The sequence below is a fragment of the Oncorhynchus clarkii genome, chromosome 18 (genome assembly GCF_045791955.1).
Source record: "Oncorhynchus clarkii lewisi isolate Uvic-CL-2024 chromosome 18, UVic_Ocla_1.0, whole genome shotgun sequence".
In the NCBI taxonomy this organism is placed as follows: Eukaryota; Metazoa; Chordata; class Actinopteri; order Salmoniformes; family Salmonidae; genus Oncorhynchus; species Oncorhynchus clarkii.
This window is the reverse complement of record NC_092164.1, coordinates 67800299-67813430: the sequence shown is the minus strand read 5'-3', so window position 1 is coordinate 67813430 and position 13132 is coordinate 67800299. Positions and strand designations below refer to the sequence as shown.

Sequence of the window (13132 nt, the reverse complement as noted above, 5' to 3'; positions counted from 1 at the left end):
CAAGGTAGGCAGGACACACGCAACAGTCAACCAGCTGACAGTAGAGAGGCTAGATACACTCGGCAGTCAACCAGCTGACAGTAGAGAGGCCATTCAGTTCCTTTTGTTGTTTACAACCATCCTGAGACCCTTTCTGGGTGAACAAAAAAGCCAGCAGCTGAAAGAGAAAGAGAACTAGAGAGAGAGACGGAGAACAAGAGAGAGAGAGAGAGACGGAGAACTGTATCTTCATTGGGTGAGGAAGACTTCACTATCCAGCCGGTTGCCATGAGATTCCCCAAGCTGCCCAACCCAGGTCTGGATGACCGGATCCCGTCTCATAAGGAGCTGGAGAGGATGGAGAAAGAGGAGGCTGGGGACAGGCCCAAATGGGACAACAAGACCCAGTACATGCTGACCTGTGTGGGCTTCTGTGTGGGGCTGGGGAACGTGTGGAGGTTCCCTTACCTGTGTCAGAGCCATGGAGGAGGTAGGGGAGAAAGAGGGAGTGGGTTTGATTGTATGCAACATTTTTGTAAATTAATGAAAAGGATTTTGAGATACGTATTTTTTCACAGTAGAAATTAAATAGGGAAAACTACAAACTACAGTGAGATTGCAAAACATTACATTGAGCAAGGCACTTAAACCTAGTTGCTCTGGATGAGAGCGTCTACTAAATAACTAAAATGTCAAATGTAGGACGAGTCAACAACATTATTTGGGTAATAACACTTTAAAGTAACTGGGGCAGCAGGGTAGCCTAGTGGTTGGACTAGTAACCGGAAGGTTGCAAGTTCAAACCCCCGAGCTGGACAAGGTACAAATCTGTCGTTCTGCCCCTGAACAGGCAGTTAACCCACTGTTCCTAGGCCGTCGTTGAAAATAAGAATTTGTTCTTAACTGACCTGCTTAGTTAAATAAAGGTTAAAAAAAATAAGATATATGAGAACTTTAAAAGAGGGATTTTTCACTGGAGAGTTAATTTGAAATTGTGATTATCTGAACATCTTCAACACTAAGACTTGTATAACACAATAATACACCTGCTACTGTTGCAATATTGGAAATGTGTTCAGTAGACTATTGTTGATTTGTCAACTGATCAAAACAACCAACAAGAGATTCCAATTCCAATCTTGTGTTCTCAGGAGCATTTATGATCCCATTCCTGATCTTGTGTTCCCAGGAGCGTTTAATGATCCCATTCCTGATCTTGTGTTCCCAGGAGCGTTTTATGATTCCATTCCTGATCTTGTGTTCCCAGGAGCGTTTTATGATCCCATTCCTGATCTTGTGTTCCCAGGAGCATTTAATTATCCCATTCCTGATCTTGTGTTCCCAGGAGCGTTTTATGATCCCATTCCTGATCTTGTGTTCCCAGGAGCGTTTTATGATCCCATTCCTGATCTTGTGTTCCCAGGAGCGTTTAATGATTCCATTCCTGATCTTGTGTTCCCAGGAGCGTTTATGATTCCATTCCTGATCCTGTGTTCCCAGGAGCGTTTATGATTCCATTCCTGATCCTGTGTTCCCAGGAGCGTTTATGATTCCATTCTTGATCCTGTGTTCCCAGGAGCGTTTATGATTCCATTCCTGATCCTGTGTTCCCAAGAGCGTTTTATGATTCCATTCCTGATCTTGTGTTCCCAGGAGCGTTTTATTATCCCATTCCTGATCCTGTGTTCCCAAGAGCGTTTATGATCCCATTCCTGATCCTGTGTTCCCAAGAGCGTTTATGATCCCATTCCTGATCCTGTGTTCCCAGGAGCGTTTTGTGATTCCATTCCTGATCCTGTGTTCCCAGGAGCGTTTATGATTCCATTCCTGATCCTGTGTTCCCAGGAGCATTTTATGATTCCATTCCTGATCCTGTGTTCCCAGGAGCGTTTATGATGCCATTCCTGATCCTGTGTTCCCAGGAGCGTTTATGATCCCGTTCCTGATCCTGCTGGTTCTGGAGGGGATTCCACTGCTGCACCTGGAGTTTGCCATTGGACAGCGCCTCAGGAGCGGCAGTGTCGGGGTGTGGGGCTCTGTCAACCCTTACCTCACTGGCATTGGTGGGTGACAGACCATTCCTGATTACGCTATCTGTGTGGAATTCCTGTGATCATGTCTGACAAAACCCTTGTGGCTTCAGGAATATGGTTATAAGTAGCTATGTTTTTATGTTTTGCCATATTATGTATTATGTATAGCATACTTAAACATACAGTACCAGTCAAAAGTTTGGAAACAGCGACTCGTTCAAGAGTTTTGCTATATTTGTACTATTTTCTATATTGTAGAATAATAGTGAAGCTATCCAAACTATGAAATAACACATATGGAATCATGTAGTAACCAAAAAAGTGATAAACAAATCAACGTATATTTTACATTTCAAATCAAATCAAAGTTTATTTGAGAATCTTCAAAGTAGCCACCATTTGCCTTGATGACAACTTTACACACTCTTGGCATTCTCTCAACCAGCTGAATGAGGTAGTCATCTGGAATGCATTTCAATTAACAGCTGTGCAAAGTTGTAGAATTCCATTTGTAGAATTTCTTTCCTTCTTAATGCTTTGAGCCAATCAGTTGTGTGGTGAAAAGGTAGGTGTGGTATACAGAAGATAGCCCTATATGGTAAAAGACCAAGTCCATATTATGGCAAGAACAGCTCAAATAAGCAAAGAGAAATGACAGTCCATTATTACTTTAGGACATGAAGGTCAGTCAATCCGGAAAGTTCCAAGAAATGTGAAAGTTTCTTCAAGTGCAGTCACAAAAACCATGAAGTCCTATGATGAAACTGGCTCTCATGAGGACCGCCATAATTGCTGCAAAGAAACCACTATTAAAGGGCACCAATAACAAAAAGAGACTTGCTTGGGCCAAGAAACAAGAGCAATGGACATTAGACCGGTAGAAATCTGTCCTTTGGTCTGATGAGTCCAAATTTGAGAGTTTTGGTTCGAACCGCCGTGCCTTTGTGAGATGCAGAGTAGGTGAACGGATGATCTCCGCATGTGTGGTTCCCACTGTGAAGCATGGAGGAGGAGGTGTGATGGTGTGGGGGTGCTTTGCTGGTGACACTGTCTGTGATTTATTTTGAATTCAAGGCGCACTTAACCAGCATGGCTACCAAAGCATTCTGCAGCGATATGCCATCCCATCTGGTTTGCGCATAGTGGAACTATCATTCATTTTTTTAACAATGACCCAAAACACACCTCCAGGCTCCTTAAGAGTTGTTTGATCAAGAAGGAGAGTGATGGAGTGCTGCCTCCACAATCACCCGACCTCAACCCACTTGAGATGGTTTGGGATGAGTTGAACCGCAGAGTGAAGGAAAAGCAGCCAACAAGTGTTCTGCATATGTGGAAACACTTTCCATTGTTTTGGAAAATCATTCCTCATGAAGCTGGTTGAGAGAATGCCAAGAGTGTGCAAAGCTGTCATCAAGGCAAAGGGTGGCTACTTTGAAAAATCAAAAATATATTTTGATTTGTTCAACACTTTTTTGGTTACTACATGATTCCATCTGTGTTATTTTATAGTCTTGATGTATTCACTATTATTCTACAATGTACAAAACAGTTTTTTTGTTGTAATAAAGAAAAACCCTTGAATGAGTATGTGTGTCCAAACTTTTGACTGATACTCTGTATACTGTATATACTTAGACATAGCATACTTGAATACACTTTAATATGCTTATAATTCACTGGAATGTACAGGGAATGTAAATAACATTGGTTCTGAAACAGGTATTGCCTCCATGTTGGTATCATTCCTGGTTGGGATGTACTACAACACCATCATGGCCTGGATCATGTGGTACCTCTTCAACTCCTTCCAGGACCCCTTGCCTTGGAGTCAGTGTCCCCTCAATGCAAACAAGACAGGTACAGAATTTCCTTCATGAGTAACAGTTGGTATTGGTAGCGACCTTAACTCAATACGTAGCTACCTCGGTTACCTAGCTACCTCGGTTACCCAGCTACCTCGGTTACCCAGCTACCTCGGTTACCTAGCTACCTCGGTTACCTAGCTACCTCAGTTACCCAGCTACCTCGGTTACCCAGCTACCTCGGTTACCTAGATACCTCAGTTACCCAGCTACCTCGTTTACCTAGCTACCTCAGTTACCCAGCTACCTCAGTTACCTAGCTACCTCAGTTACCTAGCTACCTCGGTTACCCAGCTACCTCGGTTACGATGTTCAGACCTCTAGGCGTAAAGGTTTGAGGTGTTGGCTTGACAGAGTCCCGGTCAGGGCGACCCCCCCGTGAATTCACTACAGTATCATCAAAACCTGGACCCCAAAAAAGATATCTAAACTTAGCTAGCTAGCCTAATAACAGCATGATAGCAAGCAGGCTCAGCTCACGGGTTAACTGACGTCGTCACGAAAACGATGCACACACGTCCATGGGGAAGATGTGTCTGTGTGTTATTATTTAAGATGGATAGCTAGCAACTAGCTTATAACTATATGAATAAATATATATGATATATATATAGCTACGTATAACTAAGCTAGCAACAATGACAAGAAGCTGCCTTGAGGGGGAATCGTAGGTAGCTGTTATTAATACCATGTTGTTTTGAGGTGTTTTTGACTCGTCTCATCTATGCTGAATCATGCTTTTTCATTCTGTATCATGCTGAATACATTGGCAGTAAGATCGCTAGCTAGACAAACATTGAGAATTTAGACCGACCCAACTTCTATCTCATTTTCATCTTAGCTGTTATCATTCTTAGATCCAGACAGAAACAGTTTGAATATCGGCCCCCTGCAGGTCTGGTGTCAGAATGCGCACGGAGCTCCTCAGTGGATTACTTCTGGTACAGAGAGACACTGAACACCTCTACGGCCATAGATTTATCTGGAGGCCTTCAGTGGTGGATGGTGCTAGCCCTGGTGTCTGCCTGGACCTTACTCTATGTCTGCTGTATCAGGGGGATTGAGACTACTGGCAAGGTACCAGCTCAGATTCACTCTCTCCCTGTTTATGAGGGAGGTCAAATTTCAGTAAAAAATAATGGCTTGCCTTGGGAATGGGTGCCAGTTGTCTTATTGCTGATGTTTCTCTGTATCTCTCTCTCTCTCTCTTTCTCTCTCTGTCTCTCTCTCTGTCTCTTTCTCTCTGTCTCTTTCTCTCTGTCTCTCTCTCTCTCTCTCTCTGTCTCTCTTTCTCTTTCTCTCTCTGTCTCATTTCATAAGTGGTTCTGGATTCAGTTTGTGTAACAGTTTTAGAATCTCTCTCTCCTTCTCGTCAGGCTGTGTACATAACATCCACTCTGCCCTACTTGGTGCTCACCATCTTCCTGATCCGAGGACTGACTCTCAAAGGTTCTCTGGATGGAGTCAAGTTCCTCTTCACGCCCGACGTACGTACGCATTAACGTTGTCGTGCCACTAAAATCAACACAAAGGCTGATTTCTTTAGGTCTAACTGTTTTCTATTTCTCCAGGTGAATGAGTTGATGAACCCGTCTACCTGGCTGGATGCAGGGGCACAGGTGTTCTACTCTTTCTCCTTGGCCTTCGGAGGTCTCATCTCATTCTCCAGCTACAACTCTGTACAGTAAGCAACTCCTTATTAAAATGTTTTTTTTTATTTTTTTTTTACTTTTATTGCGACTGAATCCTCATCCGTGCAGAGAGTAAATCACAGATGCTCATAGACATTATTCCCAAGGATCTTGTCTTTTAATCTCTTCAAATAATTTCAGTCATTTTCTTCCATTGTCTGTTTCTCCAGCAACAACTGTGAACAGGATGCTGTCATCATCTCCATCATCAACGGAGCCACCTCCGTCTACTCTGCTACCGTCATCTACTCCATCATAGGCTTCAGGGCCACGGAGAAGTTTGACGACTGCTCGGATGGGTAAATTCCTAGTTCCGTCTTGGTTGAATCCATATTTTCAATCAAATTCAATGTAGATTGAACTCATATTTGTTGACAACACTGTCAAGTTTATGTCAAAATTGGATTTAATAATTAGGGATTACAGGAAGATAATCTAATGAGTTTGGTGTTTACTTCTATATGTTCTCTTCCTTGTGACATCATGGCCCTGCTAAATGTGTTCTCTTCCTTGTGACATCATGGCCCTGCTGAATGTGTTCTCTTCCTTGTGGACATCATGGCCCTGCTGAATGTGTTCTCTTCCTTGTGACATCATGGCCCTGCTGAATGTGTTCTCTTCCTTGTGACATCATGGCCCTGCTGAATGTGTTCTCTTCCTTGTGACATCATGGCCCTGCAGAATGTGTTATCTTCCTTGTGACATCATGACCCTGCTGAATGTGTTCTCTTCCTTGTGACATCATGGCCCTGCTGAATGTGTTCTCTTCCTTGTGACATCATGGCCCTGCTGAATGTGTTCTCTTCCTTGTGACATCATGGCCCTGCTGAATGTGTTCTCTTCCTTGTGACATCATGGCCCTGCTGAATGTGTTCTCTTCCTTGTGACATCATGGCCTTGCTGAATGTGTTCTCTTCCTTGTGACATCATGGCCCTGCTGAATGTGTTCTCTTCCTAGTAACACCATGGCCCTTGTGAATGCATTTGATCTCCCTGAGCACTTCCTCACTGAGAACAACTATGAGGAAGTTCTTCAACATTTCAACAGCACATCGCCAGATATCATCCAGGGATTAAACCTGAAGACCTGTGATCTACAGCAGTTTCTCAGTCAGGTAGTGAAATTACACCATGTCCAATCCAAGACACATCATTTACTCTAAGGGACACCAGAACTTTCTTATGCCCGTACTGTGTTCCCTGTAGGGTGTGGAGGGAACTGGTCTGGCCTTCATCGTGTTCACAGAAGCCATCACCAAGATGCCTGTCTCTCCTCTCTGGTCCATCCTGTTCTTCATTATGCTCTTCTGTCTGGGACTGTCCACCATGTTTGGGAACATAGAGGGGGTCGTGGTGCCCCTTCAGGATCTCAACATCTTCCCCAAGTGGCCCAAAGAAGTCTTAACAGGTTAGTGACACACAGAAGCTGACATTTCTTCTTCTAAACAGCACTAAATCAAAATGTCTTCAAACCAAGGCATTGTCTCCAACATCCCAGTTGTTCAGGGGTTGAGATCACAAGCTTGTTGTTGACCTTTAACCTCTCTGCGCACGCACCTTTAAGGGAGTATCCCTCTGAACATCCAATGAGGTTGAGCACCAATGATAGAACCTTGGCTGTCGCCGTTTAAACAACTGTCTTTGTTTCGTCTCCTTTCAGGCGTCACTTGTATCGTTTGCTTCACGGTCGCTCTCATATTCACCCAGCGGTCTGGTAACTACTGGCTGGCTCTGTTCGACGGCTTTGCCGGCTCCATCCCTCTCCTAGTCATCGCCTTCTGTGAAATGGTGTCTGTTGTTTACATCTACGGGATCGACAGGTGAGTCCAGATACTGAAACACCACGAAATAAAATAGAACTGAATAGAATAGAAAATACCTCATTGTCGAAGCTTACGTGGAGATGTACTGTAGATGTCAAACGTTTGGACACACCTACTCATTCAAGGGTTATTCTTAATATTTTTGCTATAGAGCATACCGGACTCATTTTGCTCTCCATATCCCCGGATTCCTACCACAAACTCTGAACCTTTTCCTCTGGATCATCATAGCTAGCTAACCGCAACCCGGGTTGACTACTCCTGGCTAACGTTTTCATCCCGGAGCTAGCACCAACTAGCCTGGGGCTAGCCCATGCTAGACCCATCTCCCGGCTCACTCCTGGGCTACAATATCCGGTCCCTTTCTACTGCCGGTACGGGGCACGGAACCCCACCGATCCTCTACGACTGGAATACCAACATAATCTGCCCGAGGATTCCAACAGGCCCCTCAGGCGCGACGCCCGCTGAAGGCCCATTCTGCTAACCTGCTAGGCCTGCTAGCTACCTAGAGCTACTTGGAACCCTACTAACTCCACGACTGGTTTATCGACGTCACTGCACGAAGAGGCAAAAACAGACTTACCCCCATCGCGACGTCCCCCAAAGGCTAACTTGCTAGCCCTGGTCTACTAACTGATAGCTTGCCAGCCCCGGTCTGCTAACTGCTAGCTTGTTTAGGCCCGGCCTACTAACTGTTAGCGTGTCAGCATCGGCCTGCTAACTGTCTGAATCGCCTTGTCCCCAGTCAGCCCAACCACTCACTGGACCCACTACTGTCTTATTGTAGTGGGTTGATTTTACTGGCTTATTTCACTGTAGAGCCTCTAGCCCTGCTAAATATGCCTTGTCCATTACTGTCCTGGTTAGTGATTACTGTCTTATTTCACTGTCGAGCCTCTAGCCCTGATCAATATGCCTTAACCAACCATGTTGTTCCACCTCCAACATATGCAATGACATCACCTGGTTTAAAAGTCTCTAGAGACTATATCTCTCTCTTCATTACTCAATGCCTAGGTTTACCTCCAATGTACTCACATCCTACCTTACCTTTGTCTGTACATTATGCCTTGAATCTATGCTATCGTGCACAGAAACCTGCTCCTTTTACTCTCTGTTCTGAACGTGCTAGACGGCCAGTTCTTATAGCCTTTAGCCGTACCCTTATCCTACTCCTCCTCTGTTCCTCTGGTGATGTAGAGGTTAATCCAGGCCCTGCAGTGCCTAGCTCCACTCCCACTCCCCAGGTGCTCTCATTTGTTGACTTCTGTAACCGTAAAAGCCTTGGTTTCATGCATGTTATCATTAGAAGCCTCCTCCCTAAGTTTGTTTTATTCACTGCTTTAGCACACTCTGCCAACCCGGATGTGTTAGCCGTGTCTGAAACCTGGCTTAGGAAAACCACCAAAAACCCTGAAATATCCATTGCTGACTATAACGTTTTCCGCCAAGATAGAACTGCCAAAGGGGGCGGTGTTGCAATCTACTGCAAAGATAGCCTGCAGAGTTCTGTATTACTTTTGAAGTCTGTACCCAAACAATTTGAGAAACAAGTCTCCCACTGTTGCCGCCTGCTATAGACCACCCTCTGCCCCCAGCTGTGCCCTCGATACCATATGTGAATTGATTGCACCCCATCTATCTTCTGAGCTTGTGCTACTAGGTGACCTAAACTGGGACGTGCTTAACACCCTGGCCATCCTACAATCCAAGATTGATGGCCTCAATCTCACACAAATTATCAAATCCGTAACTCCAAAACTGTAAACACGGGCACCCTCATTCATAGATGTCATCCTAACTAACTCGCCCTCCAAATAAACCTCTGCTGTTTTCAATCAAGACCTCAGCGATCACTGCCTCATTGCCTGCATCCGTAATGGGTCTGCGACCAAACGACCACCCCTCATCACTGTCAAACGCTCCCTGAAACCCTTCTGCGAGCAGGCCTTTCTAATTGACCTGGCCGGGGTATCCTGGAAGGATATTGACCTCATCCTGTCAGTAGATGATGCCTGGTTATTCTTTAAAAGTGCCTTCCTCACCATATTAAATAAGCATGCCCCATTCAAAAAATGTAGAACTAGGAATAGATATAGTCCTTGGTTCACTCCAGACCTGTCTGCCCTTCACCAGCACAAAAACATCCTGTGGCGTTCTGCATTAGCATCGAACAGCCCCCACGATATGCAACTTTTCAGGGAAGTTAGGAACAAATATACACAGGCAGTTAGGAAAGCTAAGGCTAGCTTTTTCAAACAGAAATTTGCATCCTGTAGTACAAACTCAAAAAAATTCTGGGACACTGTATATCTGTAAAATAAGAGCACCTCCTCCCAGCTGCCGACTGCTCTGAGGCTAGGAAACACTCTCACCACTGATAAATCCACTATAATTGAGCATTTCAATAAGCATTTTTCTACGTGTCCATACTAGACACGTGTTCCATACGAGACACGTGTTCCATATTAGACACGTGTTCCATACTAGACACGTGTTCCATACTAGACACGTGTTCCATACTAGACACGTGTTCCATACTAGACACGTGTTCCATACTAGACACGTGTTCCGTACGAGACGCGTGTTCCATACTAGACACGTGTTCCATAATAGACACGTGTTCCATACGAGACACGTGTTCCATACGAGACACGTGTTCCATACGAGACACGTGTTCCATACGAGACACGTGTTCCACACTAGACACGTGTTCCATGTTAGACAAGTGTTCCATACTAGAAACGTGTTCAATACGAGACACGTGTTCCGTACTAGACACGTGTTCCGTACGAGACGCGTGTTCCATACTAGACACGTGTTCCATACGAGACACGTGTTCCATACGAGACACGTGTTCCATACTAGACACGTGTTCCATAATAGACACGTGTTCCATACGAAACACGTGTTCCATACGAGACACGTGTTCCATACGAGACACGTGTTCCATACGAGACACGTGTTCCATACTAGACACGTGTTCCGTACGAGACGCGTGTTCCATACTAGACACGTGTTCCATAATAGACACGTGTTCCATACGAGACACGTGTTCCATACGAGACACGTGTTCCATACGAGACACGTGTTCCATACGAGACACGTGTTCCATACGAGACACGTGTTCCACACTAGACACGTGTTCCATGTTAGACAAGTGTTCCATACTAGAAACGTGTTCAATACGAGACACGTGTTCCATACGAGACACGTGTTCCATATTAGACAAGTGTTCCATACTAGACACGTGTTCCATACTAGACACGTGTTCCATACGAGACACGTGTTCCATACTAGACACGTGTTCCATACTAGACACGTGTTCCATACGAGACACGTGTTCCACACTAGACACGTGTTCCATATTAGACAAGTGTTCCATACTAGACACGTGTTCCATACTAGACACGTGTTCCATACGAGACACGTGTTCCACACTAGACACGTGTTCCATACGAGACACGTGTTCCATACTAGACACGTGTTCCATACTAGACACGTGTTCCATATTAGACAAGTGTTCCATATTAGACAAGTGTTCCATACTAGACACGTGTTCCATACTAGACACGTGTTCCATACTAGACACGTGTTCCATACTAGACGCGTGTTCCGTACGAGACGCGTGTTCCGTACTAGACACGTGTTCCGTACGAGACACGTGTTCCGTATTAGACACGTGTTCCGTATTAGACACGTGTTCCATGCTAGACACGTGTTCCATATTAGACACGTGTTCCATACTAGACACGTGTTCCATACTAGACAAGTGTTTCATACTAGACACATGTTCCATATTAGACAAGTGTTCCATATTAGACACGTGTTCCGTACTAGACACGTGTTCCGTATTAGACACGTGTTCCATACTAGACACGTGTTCCATATTAGACACGTGTTCCATACTAGACACGTGTTCCGTATTAGACACGTGTTCCATACCAGACACGTGTTCCATACTAAACTATATAAGTACCCCAGGGGTGTAACTTTGTCTTTAGAAGTAGGGGGGGGGGGGGTTTAAATATTATTATTAATTTTTATCCAGTAGGATAAACACTCAAACTTGGGAACATGTATCACAGTGTGCATATTCCTCTTCATTAGATATCATGGGGAACTTTCACTCTGATAACCAGCCATTGGAACATCGAAATCCCAGTTAATTCACTCTCCTACTCCGACAGGTTTAACGCAGACATAGAGTTCATGATTGGACACAAGCCCAACCTGTTCTGGCAGGTGACCTGGAGGTTCGTCAGTCCAGTCATCATGCTGGTGATTTTCATCTTCTACTTCGTCACCCAGGTCAGCGGAGAGCTGACCTACCTCGTATGGGACCAGGAAGCGGTAAGTCTTGTTGACAGGAAATAGTTCATGAATGTTGTTGATATCAATCCTGCGTCCCAAATGGCACCATATTCGCTGTGTAGGGTCTATAGGGTAGTAGTGCACTACTTTAGACCAGGGTCTATAGGGTAGTAGTGCACTACTTTAGACCAGAGTCTATAGGGTAGTAGTGCACTACTTTAGACCAGGGTCTATAGGGTAGTAGTGCACTACTTTAGACCAGGGTCTATAGGGTAGTAGTGCACAACTTTAGACCAGAGTCTATAGAGTAGTAGTGCACTACTTTAGACCAGGGTCTATAGGGTAGTAGTGCACTACTTTAGACCAGAGTCTATAGGGTAGTAGTGCACTACTTTAGACCAGGGTCTATAGAGTAGTAGTGCACTACTTTAGACCAGAGTCTATAGAGTAGTAGTGCACTACTTTAGACCAGGGCCCATAGATGATGCCGACATGGACTTGTATGCATTTTCTCCCTTATTCTAAGTAAAGACTTTCACTTGTTGAAGTTTAAACCATTTGTTGCTCTTATGCCACAACAACTCTTTAGTATCTAGATTGGAAATGTATCTAAAGTTGTCAACAGTTTTTTGAAGTTGATACATTATACAGGATATATAGCCGTATGTGGACACCCAATCAAATGAGTGGATTCGTCCATTTCAGCCACACCCATTGCTGACGGGTGTATAAAATCGAGCCCGCCGCCATGCGATCTCCATAGACAAACAATGGCAGTAGAATGGCCCGTATTGAAGAGTTCGTTCCGGTTCTCTTAACACAGTATGGACCCGGAACTTAATCCAGAATCTAAACTAATTACGCAAAACTTTAGTTCTGGATTATCCAAGATGAATCAATTATCAACAAATGAAAACACTATTGAGGATAAACCAAGTTAATTTAAGAAAATAAGTTATTTTGTTGTTCCCTGATTTCCTTCATCTGGTTCTAGGAGGAGTTCCCTACTCTGGCAGACCGTCAGTATCCCGACTGGATCTACTTCATCATATTTATTTTGGCTGGCATTCCCAGTCTGGCTGTCCCTGGAGTCGCCATATTCAAATTCACCTACAACCGCTGCTGCCAGAAAGACAACGGCTTCAGAGAAGACACCATCAACTCTGTCTCTGCTAAAATACAGATGATAGAAAAACCGATGGACTAAAAGTAACAGGTTCACCTTCAGTTCTGGATTTCAATGAAAAGTTGTTTTTACCTTGTCAGCTCGGGGGATTCGTCCCCGAGGTCGGTGTCGGCATGCTGCTGGAGCCGCGTGTCAACGGGGTGGGGGGGTGGTTACTTTCACGACTTCCACCGAAGTTGTTCCCTCTCCTTGTTCGGGCGGCGTTCGGCGGTCGACGTCACCGGCTTTCTAGCCGCCA

General features: G+C 44.7%; 1 protein-coding gene across 1 annotated transcript; it reads left to right on the top strand.

Annotated features, from left to right (window-relative positions):
* The first annotated feature begins 267 nt into the window (after positions 1 to 267).
* On the top strand, positions 268 to 12915 carry LOC139372789 (sodium-dependent neutral amino acid transporter B(0)AT1-like). The gene is made up of 12 exons (XM_071112592.1): positions 268 to 469; positions 1902 to 2042; positions 3735 to 3872; positions 4773 to 4954; positions 5254 to 5364; positions 5449 to 5561; positions 5739 to 5867; positions 6527 to 6683; positions 6775 to 6976; positions 7229 to 7388; positions 11585 to 11747; positions 12703 to 12915. Exons 1-12 carry the CDS (start codon positions 268 to 270, stop codon positions 12913 to 12915), a joined length of 1911 nt encoding a protein of 636 aa, XP_070968693.1.
* Positions 12916 to 13132: the final 217 nt, after the last annotated feature.

Bases quoted from the DNA above. Each gene is read 5' to 3' on its own strand.
- LOC139372789 (XM_071112592.1), top strand. From the start codon at position 268: ATGAGATTCCCCAAGCTGCCCAACCCAGGTCTGGATGACCGGATCCCG. The intron at 6,977-7,228 runs GTTAGTGACACA...GTCTCCTTTCAG, and splicing joins GCCCAAAGAAGTCTTAACAG to GCGTCACTTGTATCGTTTGC. The intron at 7,389-11,584 runs GTGAGTCCAGAT...CTACTCCGACAG, and splicing joins TACATCTACGGGATCGACAG to GTTTAACGCAGACATAGAGT.